The sequence below is a fragment of the Aquila chrysaetos genome, chromosome 22 (genome assembly GCF_900496995.4).
Source record: "Aquila chrysaetos chrysaetos chromosome 22, bAquChr1.4, whole genome shotgun sequence".
Lineage (NCBI taxonomy): Eukaryota > Metazoa > Chordata > Aves > Accipitriformes > Accipitridae > Aquila > Aquila chrysaetos.
This window is the reverse complement of record NC_044025.1, coordinates 11,835,682-11,854,982: the sequence shown is the minus strand read 5'-3', so window position 1 is coordinate 11,854,982 and position 19,301 is coordinate 11,835,682. Positions and strand designations below refer to the sequence as shown.

The 19,301-nt window shown below is 65.7% G+C and overlaps 3 protein-coding genes across 5 annotated transcripts; all 3 read right to left on the bottom strand.

Moving 5' to 3' along the window:
- Positions 1 to 1,725: 1,725 nt before the first annotated feature.
- On the bottom strand, positions 1,726 to 4,253 carry LOC115334141 (alpha-2Da adrenergic receptor-like). Its single transcript, XM_029997986.2, has one exon. It carries the CDS (start codon positions 3,485 to 3,487, stop codon positions 2,459 to 2,461), a length of 1,029 nt encoding a protein of 342 aa, XP_029853846.1. The 5' UTR covers positions 3,488 to 4,253; the 3' UTR covers positions 1,726 to 2,458.
- A 97-nt stretch (positions 4,254 to 4,350) lies between these two features.
- On the bottom strand, positions 4,351 to 11,824 carry SLC34A1 (solute carrier family 34 member 1). Of its 3 annotated transcripts, none has more exons than XM_041119374.1 (13): positions 11,742 to 11,824; positions 8,518 to 8,634; positions 8,177 to 8,359; positions 7,605 to 7,733; positions 7,386 to 7,529; positions 7,165 to 7,276; positions 6,882 to 7,077; positions 6,555 to 6,650; positions 6,340 to 6,439; positions 5,930 to 6,097; positions 5,394 to 5,510; positions 5,103 to 5,227; positions 4,351 to 4,997 (listed from the first exon to the last, which is right to left on the bottom strand). In XM_041119374.1, the coding sequence occupies exons 2-13, from the start codon at positions 8,618 to 8,620 to the stop codon at positions 4,443 to 4,445; spliced, it is 2,028 nt and encodes a 675-aa protein (XP_040975308.1). In that variant the 5' UTR covers positions 8,621 to 8,634; positions 11,742 to 11,824; the 3' UTR covers positions 4,351 to 4,442. The 3 variants fall into 3 exon arrangements, with proteins under 3 accessions (XP_040975308.1, XP_029854215.1, XP_040975307.1); XM_029998355.2 differs by lacking the exon at positions 11,742 to 11,824 and adding an exon at positions 8,857 to 10,412; XM_041119373.1 differs by lacking the exons at positions 5,394 to 5,510; positions 11,742 to 11,824 and adding an exon at positions 8,857 to 9,076.
- On the bottom strand, positions 10,511 to 19,066 carry RGS14 (regulator of G protein signaling 14). The gene is made up of 15 exons (XM_029998358.2): positions 18,870 to 19,066; positions 17,305 to 17,326; positions 15,923 to 16,077; positions 15,723 to 15,815; positions 14,997 to 15,140; positions 14,678 to 14,827; positions 14,370 to 14,490; positions 14,157 to 14,281; positions 13,877 to 14,080; positions 13,695 to 13,771; positions 13,401 to 13,527; positions 12,993 to 13,074; positions 12,768 to 12,826; positions 12,437 to 12,551; positions 10,511 to 12,128 (listed from the first exon to the last, which is right to left on the bottom strand). Exons 1-15 carry the CDS (start codon positions 18,912 to 18,914, stop codon positions 11,893 to 11,895), a joined length of 1,755 nt encoding a protein of 584 aa, XP_029854218.1. The 5' UTR covers positions 18,915 to 19,066; the 3' UTR covers positions 10,511 to 11,892.
- Positions 19,067 to 19,301: the final 235 nt, after the last annotated feature.

Below are 19,301 nucleotides of genomic sequence, written 5' to 3'. Positions count from 1 at the left end.
TGGCACATACTTATTTTGAGACTCAAATGTGATGACTTTGTTTCCTTCCATTTGCATGTTTAACCCTTAGGTTGCTACTTTCTGTTTCCTCCCAGCTGGTGTTTTGCAGCACTGTTCCCACCGCTGGCAAGAGTTATCAGCCACAGGGTGCTGCCGGAGCAGCACGAGGGTCCAGAGGGGTCTTGGTGACCCCAACACAGCCGGAGGCAGCCCAGGTGGTGGAACCAGGACTCTGCTTTTTAGGTCCGCGGAGGAGGTGTGGCTGGAGACGGCTCCAAACCCAAGCCGATTAGGGGAGTAATTCAAAATAATCTTGAGAAATTGGAGAAACAGCCTGAAAATGCAGGATGCAATTCCAGGTGGAGGAGCACAGGTGCTGCAGTTGGGCAGGAGTAATCAGCACTTTGAGGGGAGCTGCTTTCCTGGCAGTACCAGGGTCACGGCAGTTCGTGAGCGGGGCAGGAATAAGGGTCATGCTGTAGCAGGTGAAACAGACTTTGTACAAACTTGGAATGGAAATGGCTGCTGTGGAGATACAGAGCAACCTGCTTGACCCGTCTGCTGTGGATAGGGTGGTGTGCTGGATGGCAATGCAGTGGGAGATGCTCAGTGGGGGAACTCTCCCTGGAGTGCCCCAGCACCCCAGTAGTGCCTGGGGCAAAGGTGTGGACCAGGTGATCCCAGACCCCATCCAGCCCTTGAGATTTGATGTTTCGGACATCAGCCTGAAGCTCCCTTCGGTGGCTCGGATGTTGTTCTGATGCCAGCACAGGCTGGCTGTGCTGGCATCTCCTTGCCCAAGCCGGGGCAGGGGGTCCCTGCATGCCCCCACTCCGGCTGGTCCCCAACCTATCCTGCCCTGCAGCATCCTGGATCTGCACACTCATGCCCAGGAGGAGGGACGGTGCCTGGTCCCCTGGTCAGCCCCTGCAGTGCTGGGCAAGGGTGAGAGCAGGGCCAGGCGAGGGTGAGGGCAGAGCGCACAAGCCAGGGCAGTGTGGTGGGGCCCCGGCGTGCTGCCCATGGGGCTGGTGCCCCTGGGGGAGAGCTCCTCTCCCCTGGCCGAGCTGGCCTGGCCGAGTCCCCATCAGGCGCCCTCATCTCCCTGGGTATTTTTAGAAGCAAAGTGCTGTATAATTGTGAAAAGGCGAAAGGCAGCCTCGGGAGGGGAAGCCAGGCGGCAGCGATAGGGCAGCTTCTTCCGCAGATGGTGCCAGCATGGCTGCAACTGCCGGGGCCGACTGCCTCCAGAGGGTCAGCGCTGGGTCCCCATCTCGGCACGATCCCTGCCGGGAGCCTCTGCTGGTCCCAGAGCTCATGCCACGACCCTCTGCGCACAGGGCCAGTGGGTGCAGCGGATGACCCAGGGGTCCTCACCGCTGCGAGTACCCCCGTCCCTTTCGGCCCCCCGGGCCCCACGGCTGAGCTGTGCCCACCCCGGCAGGGGCTGGTGGGGGCTGGCGGGGGCCGGCGTTCCTTGGGCTCCAGCTCCCAGGCGCCGGCGGCTGTTTTTAGCCGAGTGAAAGTCCAATGTTTTGAGATTTTCTATTTTGAGCGGCAAAGCTGGAGAAGCGGAGCGGCCCCTGACCCCCGGGTGTCTGTGCGGAGTGGGGCAGGGAGCCGGGCAGGGCGGGTGCAGGGCGGCTGCTGCCCCTGGGAGGATGTGGTTGCCCCCGGGTCTTCGCCCCATGGTTGCCCCCGTGGCCCCTCGCACCTCAGGCTGTACCAGAGCCTGTTCCCATGCGGTCCCATCTCCCACAGTCTCCCAAGGGAGGACGGCCTTTCCAGCACCGGCATGTCATTCCTCCTTTCCCTCCTTGCAGCAAGATCCCGATGAAGCCCCTGAGCAGGATGTGGGGTGTCGCACCCCAGCCCCGCACCCCTCGTATCCCACCGTGGGGTGTGTATGTGGTTCCGTGGGGCCCCCATGGCAGGATGGCACAGCTACGTGCTGATGGGCAGCCAGAGGGGACAGCCCCGGCAGAGAGGCACAGGGCTTGGACTGGGCTGCTGCAGTGGCATGGCCAGCTCAGCCCGGTGCAAGTGATGCTGCCATGTGGGGAGTTTCATCCCCCGCAGCAGCCGTGGGGTCCATCCCCTGCGCAAGAGGATGCCGGGAGTCACAGGCGTGCAGAGGAGCTGGGGTTCGCCCGGCAGCGGGGAGGACTGGCGCTCGCCAGAGCTGCCACGGCGAGTTGTCACCACCAGCGGGTCACCCATGCTGCAAAGAGGACAGGTGGGATGACAACGGGTGCTGGTGATGGATGCCGCTTGATGGGCTCCCAGGAGGCAGACGCCAGCCCCGGGCACAGGTTTTGGCCTCGTTTTATTAAACCCCACGTTTCCAAAAGTACCTTGAGATGCACACCGGCACTGCAGTCCAGGGTCCGCGGCGGGGCCGGGTGCTGCCGGTGGTGAGCGGGGCTGGGGGCCGCGTCCTTGGCGTCCCGGCGAGGCCCTAGGTGCGGTGCCGGTGGGGGACGGCGAGGAGCCGGCGGAAGGCGGCGCGGAAGTCCCGGTTGAAGAGGGTGTAGATGAGGGGGTTGAGGCTGCTGTTGCAGTAGCCGATCCAGAAGAAGAAGCTGAAGAGAGGCTTGGAGACGCGGCAGCCCTCCCCGCAGACAGCCCCCAGGCTGTAGGTGAAGAAGAAGGGGAACCAGCACAGCACGAAGGCCCCCATCACCACGGCCAGCACGACGGTGAAGCGCCGCTCCTGCGCCCGCACCAGCCGCTGCCGGCACAGCGACACGCTCTGGTGCTGGCTCCGGTGCCGCCAGCCCGGCATCCTGACCCCCGGCCCCTTCTTGCCGGTGCCGGCGGGGCGCGGGGAGCGGGCGGCGAGGAGGGCCGCCGTCCGCCGGGCAGTCAGGTGGTAGATGCGGCAGTAGACGGCAACCATGACGAGGCAGGGGGCGAAGAAGGAGGCGGCGCAGGAGGCCAGGACGTACCAGGTCTCCTGGCTCAGCTGGCACTCTCGGCCCCCCGGCCGGGCCCGCAGGAGCGGTGGCAGTGCCACCAGGGCCGCCGCCGCCCAAACCGCCCCGATCATCCCCTTCACCCGCCCGGGGCTGCGGCGCAGGTTGAGCCGGGCTGCCCGGGTGACGGCCCAGTAGCGGTCGAGGCTGATGGCGCAGAGGTGCCCGATGGAGGCGGTGCAGAGCAGCACGTCCAGCGCCAGGTACAGGCTGCACCACACGCCCCCAAAATACCAGTAGCCCATCACCTCGTTGGCCAGCGAGAAGGGCAGGACGAGGACGGCCACCAGGATGTCCGCCGAGGCCAGGGACACCAGGAAGAGGTTCTGCGGGGCCCGCAGGGCTCGGCTGGTGGAGATGGCCACCACCACCAGCGCGTTTCCCACCAGCGTGGCCAGCAGGACGGCCAGGGCGGCCAGCAGGATGAGTCCCGTGGCCGCAGGCGAGTGCGGGGCGCTGCCGGCCTCGCTGCCGTTACCGGAGGCATTGGGGAGGGTGCCGGCTGGCTCCATGCTGGCCCACCCCTTCAGGCTGACGAAGCCCCATGGGGCTGCCCCCCGCCACGCGCGCCCTGCTCACCGGCCCTGCCGCGTCTCGTGGCGCAGCCCCGGCATCGCCGAGTCCCTGGGGGGGCGTCCTGGCCACCACTGCTCCCGTACTGACCCGGTCCGGCAGCAAGGCGGAGGTCGTCCCGGCCCGGCGGCCGCCTGGCCAGGCACACGGGGCAGCGGCAGCGCCGGGAGCCCCGGAGCGGCTCCCACGGCAGCCCCGCTGGCTCCGCTGGTCCCAGCCCGGAGGAGGGCGGGAGGGAAGGAGGGAGGGAGGGAGGGACGGGCCGATATCGCTGGCAGGAGCCCAAGCATCTGTGGGCAGTGGGAGAAGCGGTTATTGCCAACACTTAAAGGGCTCCTGCCGTGGGCGTTGGGGTACCCAGCAGGCTGGGGACACTGCCTGACCACGCCGAGTTGACATCCCGCTGAGCCCCAGCCCGGCAGCACCGCAGCACCTCGCCAGCTGCCCTGTGCTGTGCCCGGATCACCGACACGCTGCCGTGGCACGTAGCGGTGCAGCATGGCCCCTGCGGGCTCAGCCCTCCGGGGGTGAGGCGGGTGGAAGAAGATGCTGCCTGTGGCGCGTCAGGCTGCCTGCAAACAGCAGGGTTTAGTTGCGGCATCGTCAGCATGTGCCCCCACGGCACCAGCAGCGCGTTTGGTGCGTCCCTAGCATCGGGCACCCATACTGGACCGGTCTGTGCAGTGGTGGTGTATGGCCACAGGGGCGGATGGTGGGCATCTGGCACCTGCGGCTCCGGCTGCGGCTCCGGCAGGGTTTTTTGCAGAGGCAGGAGCCTCTGTGAACAGACACACACGTGGGGCGCAGGCGCTCGGCATTTATTAGACACCGGCTGAGCGGGGACGGCGGAAACTGGGTGGCCATGGGAGCGGTGGCCCGGGCGTCCGGTGCCAGCTAGAGCCGGGTGGCACCGTGCAGGGTCGGGCGAGGGGAGCCCACCCGGACAGCGGGGCTGGGCACCTCCTCAGGGTAGGAGAGCGCGGGGTTGTCCAGCCCCAGCCTGGCCTTGTCAGGACGAGGGCCCTCGCGCTCCTCCCAGCCCTCAGGGCTGCGGCAGCGGTCGGTGCAGCAGAGGGTGGCCCGAGTGATGAGCCGGTCTAGGGGCTGCAGCGAGTGCATCCAGGCGGGGAGGAAGTCCCAGGTCTGCAGCCATTTGGGCAGGCGGCCGGGGCTGCGTACCTGCAGCGCGTTCACCAGCCCCACGAAGAAGAGGAGGCCGAGGAAGGGTGCGCCCACCCCCACCAGCGCCCGCCAGCCCGCCATGGAGATGCCGAAGATGAGGGAGGGCAGCAGGAGGAAGCAGACGATGAGGTACAGCACGGCAAACCAGCGGTACTTGGCCGTGCGCTCGCCCAGTGCCTTGGCCATGCGGATGGGCAGGCGGGTGAAAGGCAGTGGGTACCACAGCAGGATCCCGGAGATATTGAAGAAGAAGTGGCAGAGGGCGATCTGCAGGGACGGCATCCGCGTTGGGCCGGGCACGTGGGCTTCCTCCAGCCCTTGCCTTGCCTGGTGCCCCCCTCCAGCCCCGCCATGGCCCCAGGCTGCCCATACCTGGAAGGAGCTGGCCAGCTTGTCCCCTGGGCTGGCCAGGGCAGCCAGGATAGCGGTGGTGGTAGTGCCGATGTTGGAGCCCAGGGTCAGCGGGTAGGCGCGCTCGATGCTGATCACTCCCAGGCCTGCAGGGGAAGCACCCCATCCTGTCTCATTGCTCCTTGCCAGCACTGTCCCCACAGTCTCCCAAGGAGGCACGGATCCTCCCACCCCTCCCGGTGTCCTGGCACCCACAGGCCATCGTGGGGGGGACCAGCAGATGGCAGGGGACCAGGCATGGCCAGGACTCACCGATCAGGGGTGTGATGGCTGAGGTGAAGACAGAGCTGCTCTGCACCACGAAGGTCATCCCAGCACCCACCACCATGGCGAAGTACCCAGTGAGCCAGCTGAGCGGGTGCGGAAGGTCTGCCACGGCATGGCCATGGGCACAAGCATGGACACAAGCATGGATGTGGGCACGGACACATCAACTGGGAGCAGCCCGGAGCTCCTACATGGTGCTGGGGAGGGGGCTGTGGGGCCAGGCTGTGGGTATGGGGTCAGGCTGTGGGTATGGGGCCAGGCTTTGGGTATGGGGCCAGCCTGGCGGCTGGTGGCTGGGATGGCTGGGGAAAGAGGACATGGACACCAGGAGGCCATGACAGCCGTAAGCAGAGTGCAGATCAGGGGCAGGCAGGGGGCTTGGGGGTCAGGCAGGGATGGGGGTTAGAGGCAGCCAGGGATGGGTCTGAGGAAGGCAAGTGGGGATAGCAATGGGGCTGGGTGGCCGCGGGGCAGGCGAGGTCCCATCCCGCTCACCCCACAGTGGTCCCTGTCCCACTCACCAGTGTTGATGACTTTCTGGATGGCTTTGGCCACCTGCCCCTTGAGCAGGGAGTTGAGAAGTTTGACCAGGAGGATGAGGCAGGTGCAGAGCACGATGAGGGACCCAGCCAGCAGCACCAGCCCCACAGCCAGGTCAGGCAGCGGTGTGTCAGTGAAGAGGTGCTCGCCTGTCCCACAGCACTGCTGGGCGAGGGGCTGGGGCCAGCCCAGCCCCACTCACAAACCTGCCCCCTCCAAGACACCCCCCCCACCTGGACCCCAGCCCCAACATCTCCCAGCCCTGCCCCACATCATGAGTCCAGCCCCATGCCCAGCACATCTCCATCCCACATACAGCCCCTTAGCCCCGCCTGCACCTCCCCAGCCCCGTACCCCCCCAGCCCTGCCCAAGCCCCCTGCACCCACTCACACTTCTGCCTGGTGATGTTGTGGAGGCTCTCTATGACCTTAGTGCTGCAGTGGCCGGGGGCCGTGCAGTTCGGGGGGGGCCCAATCTCCACAGCAGCTGTCTGCAGGGAGAGGGTGGGCAGCAGCCAGCTCCACAGCCTCCTCGGCCAGCCCCTGCCCACCACCCACCCTCCGTGCGATCATTTGGTAGATCCAGCAGGGCCACGGGCCCCTCACCTGTGGCGGTGTGGGGCCACACCAGACACGGATGAGGCTCCGATTGCGCAGGCTCTCGTCCCCCATTGCAATGCCCGTGATCACCGACTTGTCCAGCTGCAACAACACACGTGTTGGAGAGAGCCCTTGGGGGCTGACAGCACCCACAGCTCGGGGACATCTTCACTGGGATGGGGACACCACTGCCAGCCTGGGGACACTTGGATACAACCACCATCAAAGGGACACCAGTGTTGGCGATATTACCACCAGCACTTGGACAGCAATGCGGGGGGACTACCACCAGCCTGGGGACACCACCCTGGGGGACACCGCAGCTGAGAAGACCTGGATGATGAGCTTGGTGAAGGGCTCTGTGATGATCTTCAGCAGGTCGGGGGCATCCTTCCCACTGCGGATGTTGAAGGTGGCCACGACCAGGCGGGTGACGTGGTGCAGGTACCCGCTCACCACCTCCAGCGGCAGCAGGACCAGCACCGACAGCCAGTTGAAGCAGTCATGCACTGTGGCGCCGGCAAAGGCCCTGTGCAGAGGAGCCCGTTGGCATGGGGTGGCCCTTGGGGAGCAGTCCCCAGCCCCCCGAGTCCCCTCTGCCCCTTCCAGCTCTCACCGTTTGAACTCACTGCGGTCACCAGCCTGCATGAGGGCCACAATGGTGTTGGTGACGGAGGTGCCGATGTTGGAGCCCATGATGATGGGGATGGCAGAACGCACCTCCAGCACTGGGGACAGAGACACCCGCTAGCCCCGCGTGGCTGGGCTCAGGGTGACCCCATCCAGCCACCCTGTCCCCCAGCCTCAGGTCCCCGAGACCCCCATGGGCGCACTCACGCCCCGAGGAGACCATGCTGACGATGATGGAGGTGGAGGTGGAGGAGCTCTGCACCAGCACGGTCACCAGGATGCCCACCACCAGCCCAGCCACCGGGTTAGAGAGGATGGCGTTGTCCTTGAAGATGTCCCCAGCCACCTTGCCTGCAAGAGAGCGTGAGCGGCAGGGTGCCAGCACGGCGGGTGCCACCAGCTGCCCGGGCACCCCCACCAGCCTACCTCCGGCCAGCTGGAAGGCAGAGCTGAGCACGTCCAGGGAGCACACGAAGAGGTACAGGAACCCGAACATCAGGGGCACCTTGAGAAGGGAGACACAGATGGACTGGACTCTGGCCCAGCACCCCAGCTCTGCGCAAGACAAGAGAGAGTGTTAAACACCGGCCGCGGCATGGCCCCGGCTCCCAGGGCTCCCGCAGCCCTATGCCATCCTCCTGCGCCCCTGGTGGGACAGGGCTCATGTCCCCAGCCGTGCCACCACTCCCCGGGTCCCCTCCATCTCCTCCCACCCTGGAGCGCCCTGTGCTGACTGCCCCCGTTGCCCCTCGCCTCTGCCCGTGGAACCCCAGGGAGCTGAGGGTCTCTCCTGCCGGCAGGCAGCCCACTGCGCTGGGGGTCCAGCTGGGGTGCCAGCACGAGGACTGGCACCACGGGACAGCGGGGAGGAATTGCTGCCAGTCCCAGGGATAAAGCTGGGGGGTCTCCTGGCACCCCCCAGTCCTGGCATCCCGAGGCCCCTCTGGGTGCCTCTGGGGTGCTCCCCAACATGTGTGCCCACCACCCGGGGGTCTCACCTGGCTTCTGCAGCTCATCCAAGCCCAGCCGGGGCCCCTGCCAGGGCAGCGTATCCAGCTCGTACCGCTCCCTGCCCTCGCCCAGGCGCCCGGGGGAGCCGGGGCAGGGGAAGCCATGGTCAGGGCAAGGCACCGCACCGACGGTGAAGGGGCAGGTGTGGGCACCCGGCAGCCGGTGCAGAGCTGGGGAGAGGGGGCACCTGCGTTACGGCCCCATCCTTGCAGGGGTCCCCCTGCGCAGGAGAGCCGGGCACCGCTTGGGCCAGGGTCCGGCCAGGAGCAGAGCTGAGCCCGGCAGGGCGAGGGAGAGGAGGAGGAGGAGGAGGGCTGGGGGCACCTACCTTGGGGGCTAGGGCAGTAGGCGAACTGGGGCCCGTGCACCACCCTTCCTCCCCGCACCGGGCAGCGGGGCAGGGCTGGGCTCTCCCTCCGGTAGGGCAGCATCGCTCCTGCTGAGACTGAGCAGAGGCGGCCGCGCGTCACCACAGCAGAGCCACGACTGCGCCGCGCTGACCGCCACCGGCCCCCCAAAGCCCTGTGGTGCTGGCACCACTGAGGAGCACCATCCCGTCCCCAATGGTCCCCTGGGTCGCTGGCTGCCACCGTGCCACCCCAGAAAGCTCACAAGGGGAGGCAGAGGACACGGGGAGGGGACCCCTCCTTCCCAGGGCCTTGCTCACCTGGGGCTGGCCGGGCTCTCAAGGCAGCACCATGTCCCCATGCCACATCCACGTGTCCCTCCAGCGAAGTGGCCCACGGGGGACCGCGGCCCTTTATATGCACGCCAAGAGCAAAGTCTAAGGAGTCCCGTGTTGCCCCTCGCCTCCGCTTGCTGCTCACCTCCTCCCCAGAAATTCCTGCAGTTAATGGGTAACCCCACGGCATCCCGCGTCAGCCGCAGCCCTGGGGCAGGATGGGGCACACGGCCCCGGGGTGCCGTGCCGCTGGCACACACCACCTCGCCTGCCCGAGGCTTGGCATTGCCCCTGGGTGAGCGGCACCTGGTGCAGTGGGGAGCAAAGCCGGGGCAGTGCTGGAGCCCAGTGCCCAAGGGGCGATGCCGGAGCAGCCTCAGCTCTCCATCACTTGGTGCCAGGTTCTTCATCCCCAGCACAAGAGGAGAAGGAGGAGGAGGAGGAGAAGGGCTCAGTGCTGGTCCTGCCAGGGTGTCCCAAACCAGAGGTGAGGCTGCATTCACATCCACCATCCTTGGAGCCATCTGAGCATCAGCCATGAGGGACCCGGCTCTGCCCAGAGCACGTGCCATCCTTGCTGCCAGGGCATTGGTGGTGGGTTACATCAGCACCAGTGCGGTCCCTGTGTCCTGTTGCTGGTGGTGATGGTGGCACACAGCCTGGCTCAGCCCGTGCCAGCAGCTCTGCACAGAGCAGCCGGCAGCACTGCGAGGGCTGCGTGGGGCAGAGCCCGCATCTTCCCAGCATGCGCGATGCCGGGGTGGGCAGGAGCGGAGCGATGCCAGCATTGCCGTCACCACCTCCGTGATGCCATTTATCATTACCCGCTGTTTACGCACCTCCAGCCAAGTTTCCATCCACCCACAAGGCGTCCGGCCAGCTCACATCCACGTCTGCCCAGGGGAGAGCCAGGGGCCAAAGGCCCCTCCAGCCCCGGTGCCCATGGGGAGTGGGCATGGAGGGGCAACACGGCTGCCACATCTCCGTTCCTCCAGGGTCAGGCACTCCCAGGACCCGTCACCATAGACAAGCCAGCTGTGACTGTATGGGAGGAGCAAGGGGAGATCCCTCGGGTACTCCAGGGTGCTCAAGGACAGCCTGGGGACATCCCTGCCACTGCTGGAGCATCACCGAGCCTCTGCCGAATCACAAACTGATGGAGGCGAATGCCTGGGAGGTGCCACAGCTGGGGACATGTCCTGCCCCTGCAGGGCCTGGGGACCCTTCTGGCTGGGGGTGCAGCCAGTGGCACCCACAGAGCCCTGTGCCAGGCTGCGGTGGGCAGGAGGCCGGTGTCCATGCTTGCCCCATGCCTGGGGGCTCTTGGCCAGCTGCCCCCACAATCATTAACCCAGTGAGGCCCTGGCAGCTCTGGCTGTCACTTATTGACAGGGTTGAGGCTGAAGTCCTTGGCCGTGCCGGCCCCGCAGCTTCCCCTACACCATCAGCGGTGCCGGGAAAACAAGGTCCTGGCACTGCTCCTTGCTGCCGGGCAGGGTGGCACTGGAGCTGAGGGCTGGCTCCAGCCCTGCCCTGGCCCTGGGGGGGGCTCTGTGGGGTATGGGGGGGGCTGGGGAGACATCACTGCTGGGAAAATCACCGTCCAGCCTCAGCGGCAGAGGAAGGAGAGGGACGCGCATCCAGGCAATGCTCTTTATTTCCCCCGGTTTCACACCACAGACGGGACTGAGCAGCACCACGGAGACACAGGGGGGCTCTGACCGGGGCCGCGGGGCCGCAGCCGGCCGCGGCAGCGCGGGGCTGGGTGGTCATGCCCCCCGTCCCTGGGCAAGACCCGGAGCTGCCCTGGGTCACCCCTCTGCCTCTGGCCGGGCAGTGGTGACAGAGCAGTGACCCAGGGCACAGCCACGAAGGGCCCCAGCACACACAGATGATGGAGGGATCTCCTGGCTGCTGTCGGGGGGCTGCCTCCATCGCAGACTGGGTCTGGGACCTCTGGGGACATGGGGCTGCTGGGGATGAGGACCCACAAGGCACAGCCAGGTCCAGCAGAGCCAGGCTCAAAGTTATAGCCCAGCACAGCTGCCAGCAGGGATGCCAGGCTGGGCACCTGCTGGGTACCCACACACCAGGCTCAGATGCTCAGCACCCAGGGGTGCTGCATTCCTCTGGCACCAGCAGGCCTGTCCCCAAGGGCCAAGCACCCACAGCCCCAGCCAGGCCGGGGCAGGGGACCTATGGGGAACTCGTCCTGCAGGTCGCTTCAGCAGCCGCCCACGCAGGGTCTCCCTGCAGGGAGGAGGAAGGCTTCTTTGGCACGACCTGCGGGCTCTGCCTCTGTCTGCTTGGGGCAGGAACCAGGTTCCCTGCTCCACAATGGCAGTGCTATCGTGGCAGGATCAGGGCCAGCCACACTCACGCAATGCAGACGGTAACAACCTGCCCAGGGCACAGGCTGGCAGGGCCATGCTCACCCTCCCCAGGAAGGGTAGACCCACACATCAACAATGGGGGAAGCCCTGTTCCTGCGGGGTCAGGGACTGGATCCAGCCCTCAGCTCCAGACACTCATTCTCCTGACCCTGCCTGCCAACAGCACCGGGGTTTGGGGCTGGAGCCTGCCTTGCCACCCCACCCATCCTCTCTACCCTGCACACCCTTCATTTGGAAGGGTTCTTTCCCCACCTGAACAGTCAGTGGGGCTGTGCCAGCCCGGCACAGGCAGGATTTGCTGGGTGGGCAGCTTTGCCGCAGGCAGAGCAGGCAGAGGCACTGGGCAGGACAGTGCCAGGCATGCGTGGGACGTTGCAAAGTGCTTTGCAACAGGGATTCAAACTATGTACAGGACTCCCTTGATGTGCACCAGGATGCAACCCCACTGAGGGGCATGGCAGCTGCTCAACCACTCACAGTGACACGACACAACAGTTTGGGACAGGACGTGGACGAATCTGCGGTCCAGGCAGTGTCGGCGGTGCAGGGCAGAGGCCGGTTGGGCCCCGTGTTGAACCCCGGCATGGCCCGGGGGTACCACGCGCCGGGTGCAGACGTGCAGCAGGACTCATCGGAGCTCGTGGTCGACCGGAGGCTGAGCCGGTGTGGGCTCTGTGGACTGAGGATGGCCGTTTCCCTCGGAGCCTGGGTGAAGGGCGCGGGGCTGATCTGAGCCCTTGCAGGTGCTGTCATCCTGCCCAGGGAGCTGGAGGAAGTCAGGCAGGACCAGGTCCTCCTTGGAGAGCAGCCCACGCTGGTCGTTGGCCCGGCAGCTCTGGGCACGGTTCAGCAGCTCCACCAGCCCTGGGGGAAATGCAGGTCATGCACCTGAGCCTGGCACTTGGGCTCCTGTCCTAACACCTCAGCTGCCCTCTCCACCTGATGTGACCCTGAACATGGCCCAGGCACAGCACCTGCACCTTCTCCCTGCTCCATGCCAGCATCCATGGGACCCTGCACCCATCCCCAGCACACCAGGGGACCCCAAGGCCCCCATAGCCCATCCCCAGCTTCACGGGACCCTGCACCCATACCCAGCAGACCAGGAGTCCTCTGTCTCTCACCCCATGTTTTGCCCTAGCCCCTCAGCTTTCAGACATGCGAGGTCTCACCTTCCAGGTCGTACGTGCGGCGGTTCAGGTTCGTGGCAGCTGAAGACCGGGGCCGGGAGAAGGAGGAAGGCATCTCCCACAGTGTGTTGGGCTCTGCTCCTGTTGGGCTTCCCTCCTGCAATGAGCCGCCCAGGCCTCAGTGATGGGGCAAGGAGGCAGCTCTCCACCAGCCCACATCCTCATCGCCCTCCTACAGCCTGGCGCCTGCCTCAGCACCCACTGCCCAGACCCACAGCATGTGCTGGGGTCGCAGCAGGGCACACCTTCCCCACAGACCATGGCAGCAGCCATGGGGGCATCTCTGACCGGGGCGGTGGGATCTTGAGCTCACCTCACTCCGGAGCGGGGAGGGGGCGGCCGCAGCCTCGGCACTCTCCGTCACTCGTACGTCTGCAAGGTAAGTGATGCTCAGCGCCCCGTGCCAGCACCTCGGTCCTGGCCTGGCTGGTGACAGGATGGAGCCCATCCCAGGAAGCAGGAGCCATGGCCAGCAGAAAGCAGTCTGGCCCTGTGATCGCTCTGTGGGGGATGTGGCTTGTGGGGAAGGACACTTTACCTGCCAGTGTTTCCAGGACAAGTTTCTGAGCAGCCACTGTGCTGACCAGCTTCTCCAGGTCCACGGGGGCTGGCTCGCCTTGCTGCAATGGGAAGAGCCAGCCGGTGTCACGCTTGCTGCAGCATGGCAAAGGCAGCCAGGCTGAGGACCCGTGAGCTCCCTGGGCAGACCCTGCCAGGTCACGGGCTGCACAGCGCAGAGCACACCCACGGCGGGGTGCCACAGCCCATCTCAAACACTGGTGACTCTCCACAAGCCCGCAGGCTGCCCCTGGCACAGACCGCTGCTCCTCACCACCTGCTCACTACCAGCAGCCCCTGGCCCAAGCCCCAAACCCGGGGTCCCCCCCACCACAGCATCCCGTCCACAGGAGGCTGGGGCTGTGCCCACCGAGGCGCGAGCCCTCACCCGCCGCAGCAGCACCAGCTCCATGCTCACGCCGTACTTCCCCAGCACAGGTTGCAGTGCTTCCCGGATGCGCTTGGTTGACTTTGCCGTGATGCGGATGGTCTTATTGAGGGAGGAGATTTCCAGGCTGCAGGGTGGGAGAAGAGGCTCTCTGCAGGCAAGCACGGACAGGCAGGGGCAGAGCCAGGGTGTTCAGGACTGCCTGGGGGGTTGGGTATGGGGCACCGTGGGTGGCCACATGTGACAGGGACCGGACACGTGGGCAACAGCATCAGTCCCGAAGCTCCCACTCACTCAAAGCTTATCCTGTTCTCCAGCTTCACCTCCTGGTCTGCCAACACGGAGCACTCCTGGTCCAGCACCAGCGCTTTCTACAAGAGCCAAACCATCAGGAGAGGGCAAGCAGAGCAGCATGTGGTCCCAGCCCTGGGACGCCCTGGCTGGCAGGAGCTCCCTCTCACCCCTGCCTGCCCTACCTGCTCGTTCCCCACCAGGTAGACCTTGATGTCAGGGAGGCTGAAGCCACGTTTCTCGCATATCCCTGCCAGCATGTCGCGGATGGAGTGGCCAGGCCGGACGGAGGCTAGCGAGGCTGTGCCGTCGGGCAGGTACACGCAGCAGTACTTCATGGGCTTGGCTGGCAGCTCTGCCTCGCTGCCCCCCAGGCTCTTCCGATGGCCCTGCAAGAGGGATGCCATAGGATGAGCCCAGCCGGTGTCAGCATGATGCCGTGGGGCCGGCGCAGCGATGACTCACCTCCGTCCAGGGGCTGGCGGCCGTACTGGCCGAGGACAAGAAGCCCAGGTCCAGGCTGGCCGAGGAGTTGAGTGAGCCCTGGGACTCCCGCCACAGCATGGCGCTCCCACTGCCTTCTCCCCCCTCTAGGAAAGACAGAGGGACAGAGGTGGGGACTGCGGGCACCCTTCAGGGGTGGCACGGCCCCTCTGCCCAACTCGGCACAGCACCTACCTGCCCAGGAAGGTTCCCGCCGCTCTCCCTTCCTGAAGGACCGTCGAGGGCTGCGGTTGGCACTGCTGCCTGCTGTCTCCACGCCCAGTGGCAGGGACTTGCCCAGCTTCAGCTTCGACTTCTGGGGCAAACGGAGAATCTCAGCATGGGGACATCTGAGGCTGCCCCTTCTCTTTCCCCAGTCCCCTGACCCCTTGTCTGTCCTCAGCCTGGGGCTGGGTTTGCTCTGAGCAGCAGGGAAGGGACCCAGCGCCATTTTTTCAGGCAAAGGGACAGATCCCCGTACCCCCGCTTCCCACCCTGCTCACCTTGCTGAGGTCAGGTGGGGGACTGCTGCTGCGGGAGTGGGGCCGCAGGTCGGGCAGGGGCTGCCCCTGGCTCTCTGCCCGCAGGCAGGCCTGGTAGAGCGGGGATTTCACGAAGCGTGTGTAGCTGTCAAACTTCATCAGGTTAAAGATCTGCAAAGGGAGGATGCATGTGCTTAAGACCCCTGCCCACCTACAGCTCACTCCAGCCACTGCCCTGTGGTGCAGGCCCACAGCGACAGCCGTGATGCTGGGTGACTCATGAGGTGGTCCTGCAAGCCCCTATCCCGTGGGTGGGGTGGAGCATGGGTGCTGCTCATACCTGGAGCTGCTGGACGCGAAACATGTCTGGGGAGGGGGCGGCCAACATGTCCTCTCCAATCCAGGCCTGCTTGTCAATGTTCACGGGACTGACCGAGTGGCTGGAGAGGAACTCATCGTAGATCCGCCGTGCCTCCTGGGCCAGCTGGGGGAGGAGGGGTGTCAGGCCAAGACCAGGAGCCCCCTCCTCACCGCTACCCTCTGGGAGCCCCTGGCTCACCCCATAGAGCCACCTGAGCCCTGAGGGGCCAAGTCCCCCCTGGGACCAGCTTGGTACCCGGGCTTCGGGATGAGCATTGGAGCCAGCCACCCCCACCCAGCACCAAGCTCTGGGCACAACAGGCCGGTCTCTCCATGGAGGTACAGCCTGAGGTAGAAACCCCCCCCCCCCAGCCATGTGGCTCTGTCCCCATGAGCCCCTGTGTAGATTTCTGCCCTTGCTCTCTTGACGTCCCAGCAGCACTCTCCACCCTCTGGCTGCCCCGGGCTGGAAAAGCACACCCTTCTCTGTGGGGCAGGCAGTCAAGGCTGTGGCTTTTCAGATGCACATCACATCCATTTCCTTATTGCTCCCACAAGAACTCCCAGCCTGCTCAGCCTCCCAGAACAGGGGTCTTCTGGGACCCTGGGACACGCAGGCATGACGGACCTCCATCTCTGCCCATGTCTGTCCCAACAGCTGTGTGACCCAGGCTCAGCCACACCGTGGCTGTGTAGAGGCCGGTACCTGCTGCGTGTCGCTGGCCGGGATCTGCTGGAAGCGCTCGCATGCCTGCCAGAAATAGACGTTTTCGGCGCTGAACTCCTTCTTGAGGAACTCCTGTGGGGCAAAGAGAGCTGCTGGCCTGGCTGGCACTGCGGCCGTGGAACAGCCAGTTGCCAATGGCGGACAGGAGTGGGGACAGAGGTCTGGGCTGCGGCACTCACAGTGAAGTAGGTAACAGCCACGCGGTCCTGCAGCAGCGTCTCGAAAGATTTGGCCCAGCTGACCACAGACCCCTGTGTAGAGCCACAGGTGGCCGGCGGTCCTGGCAGGCTGTTCACACTGTGGTTGCTGCCACGGGCCCTGGAGGCGTTTAACTCTGAGAGAGAAAAAGAGTCAGTTCTAGCTGCCTGGGTGTCCCCCAGTGTCACTCCCCTTTGCCAGCAGCCCTCCATATCTGCAGCAAGTTCATCCACCTGATACCAATCGGAGCCAGCGAGCCCTCAGGTAGGGAATGGGAGGAGCATCACAGTGGCATCCTTGGCAGATTGAATGCCATGATGCCACAGCTGGCACTTTGCAGTGTGACAGCCCTCCTTGCCAGCGCTGGCCATCCTCCCCTCCCCGGGTGTCACCGTGACTCCACCTGTGACTCATCTCCCAGGGGAACAAAGCCGATGCGTGGGGAAGGCATCCAGCCCGGGAGGGAAAGCAGGGTGGAAGGGGACACTGTGGGGCACACGGCGTGGAGGGAAGCTCAGAGGGTGGATAGAGGTGCCTGAACTTACACTCTCCATTCCTCTGGCCACGACGAGGAACAAACCCAGTGAGAGGAGGGCACAGAAAGTGTCACCTCCAGCTCCCAACCCTGAGGAAACCCTCCCTTGGGGAAACACAAGGTGACAATGCATTCAAATGGAGTCCCTCTGTCAAAAAGATGGAAGTTCCCAGGGGCAACCCCAGCTTTTGAACTGGTTTAGCTGGTGAGCAACTGAGAGAAGAGGGTCATTTGCAAGAGAAGGTAAGGGTATGGGAGCAGGGCTCTCCTGGCAAAAGCCGGTGGAAGCAGAGGAGGCGGCAGGCTGCTGCTTTGCTGGACTCCCCACCCTTCTCCTCCTGTCCAAAACACACCATAACTGAGCACACCCTGCGCAGGGAACATCAGCCACCGGCACCCTGTGCTGGAAAGATCCTGTAGTAGGGCCGAGACAGGTGAATGGGCCATCTGACATATCCGATGCACACTGAGACAGACGAACAGACAGACTCCCTCAGGGAACCTGGGGCTGGCTGGTACCCAGGTTCTGCTTGCCCCAGGAAGCCCCTCAGCCCCCAACACCCAAGGGTGCCAGCTGAGCAGCCAGAAGGGAGGGACAGGCACAAGAGGGCTGTGTGGGAGGGATGGGGGGGTACAGTGAGTTCCTGGCAGAGGGCTCAGCCCAGCACTGTGGGGGTCCAGCCATGCACCCGCCCATGGCACAGCCTGTGCTGACACAGGACCTGACTCTCTGCTGGCTCCTTGCCCCGGGCACCAGGCTAGCTGTGGGCTTCCCCCTCCCCTGAAGACGATGCTGGCCTCCCGTCCCAGAGCAAAGAGCAGCCTTACCTCCATCCGACACAGCCGGGCCCTGTGGGGGTGGAGAGAAGAGAAGTCAGAGGGGTCACAACGGCGTCTGCCAGCCCAATGGAGCGGTATCAGGGCAGGCAGCAGTGTCAGGGCAAGGCCAGCCTGAACCCAGGAGCAAGGGACACGGGCTGCCGGCAGACACCGCTCTGGTGTTAGCTGCAACTGGGACGGCTGCCCCATGGCAGAGGCAGGACATGGGGCTCCCAACCCAGGGGCAGTGAGTAGGGGTGGGAAGTTACAAGGGGCGTGCAGCTCTTCTCCCACCTCCCATGCATCTACTGCCCTGGGGCCAGGCCATCACTTGGGAAAGGGTAGATGCTATCAGATGTAACCCTGCCACCGCTGCCCTGGGAGGAGAGAAGCAGCCTCCCCGGCACAGGAAGGGGAGGGGAGGAGGGGAGGGAAGGAACTACAACCACAGCCCTAGACAGGCAAACTGCCTGCTCCCTCCTTCCTTGGGGCCTGGGGCTACTGCAGGGCAGATGCCCAAAACCAGGGACTGCGTGCGGCCAGCCCAGGGCGCAGCAGGACAGGGTGCCCTGCGGCATCCCCCGGCCCACCGCAGATACCATCTGCGGGGGTGTGGTATCCCAGGACCCACAGCAAGCAGGGAAATGGGCAGAGCCTCTGCAGTCAAAGCCCAGTCAAGCACACCCTGCACGGCGCTGCCTCTCATCGCTCAACTGGGGCCACACTGAAGTGGTGCCCTTGACCTGGCTGTCCTGTGCCCTCCACCCTGCCAGCCCCACACACCCCAGCCTGCCCTGCACCCCCCCGCCTGCCCCCATCCCAGCCCAACTATCCCACCCCTGCCTGTCCCTGCTACTCCCCCTCACATACCGCTGCCATGCCCCTTACCCCAGCACCACACATCCCAGCCCCGCCTGCCCATTACCCCAGCCCCATATACCCCTATCTTGCCAGGTCCTTGCCCTTTCCCATTCATCCCCGCTGCTCATACCCACATAGCTCTGCCCTGCCTGTGCCACCCAGCCCCACACACACGAGCGCTGCTGACTCCTGTCACCCCATCCCCATATGTCACTGCTCACCCATTACCCTAGTGCCATACACCCCCACTCATATCGCTGTCTCAGCCTCATAAACCCCTGCCTGCTCGTTACCGCAGCCCCATATATCCCTGCCTGCCTGCTACCCAGCCCCATATACTGCTGCCTGCCCTAATACCCCTCCACATCCCTGCCCGCTTTGGATACCCAAGCCCCGTACCGCCCTGCCTGCCCAGTACCCAGCCCCACAGCCCCCGCCTGCCTGTTACCCGCCCCGCACCCCTCTGCCCGCCCGCTGCCCGGCCCCGTACATCCCTCCGCCTGCACGGTAACGCAGCCCCACACCCCTTGCCTGCCCGTTATCCGCCCCGCGCCCTCCCGCTTGCCCGCTACCCGGCCCCATACATCCCTCTGCCCGCCCGTTATCCACTCCGCACCGCCCTGCCCGCCCGGTACCCAGCCCCACGCCGTGCCGCCGGGCGGGGCAGCCCCGGGGGATGGAGACCGGCGCCCCGGTGCCGGGCCGGGACTCACCATGCGGCCGTTGTGGACCAGCAGCAGCTTGGCCTTGCCCTGCATGCCTGGCACCGCCCGGCCGAGCGCGCTACCGGCGCGGCCCGCGGCCCCGCAGCATCCCCGGCCGGCGGCGCGGCTCTCCCGGCCCGGCCCGGCGCTCCCCGGCACTACCGCTTTCGGCTGCCACAGGAAGTGTCGCCATGGGAACCGAGACCGCAGCGGGGGGAGCGGAGCCGCCCTCCCGCCCCGCGCCGCCGCCGCCACCGGCCCCGGCACCGCCCCGGTGGGCACCGGCGCCAGCTCCGGGCCAGGAGGCGCCGCCGCCCCGCCGCATCCCCGTCCCCGTCCGTCTCCATCTGCACGCCCGTCCGTCACCCCATCCCCATCTGCACCCCTGTTCCCATCCGCATCCACCTCCCCATCCCCATCCCCATCCCAATCCCCATCCCA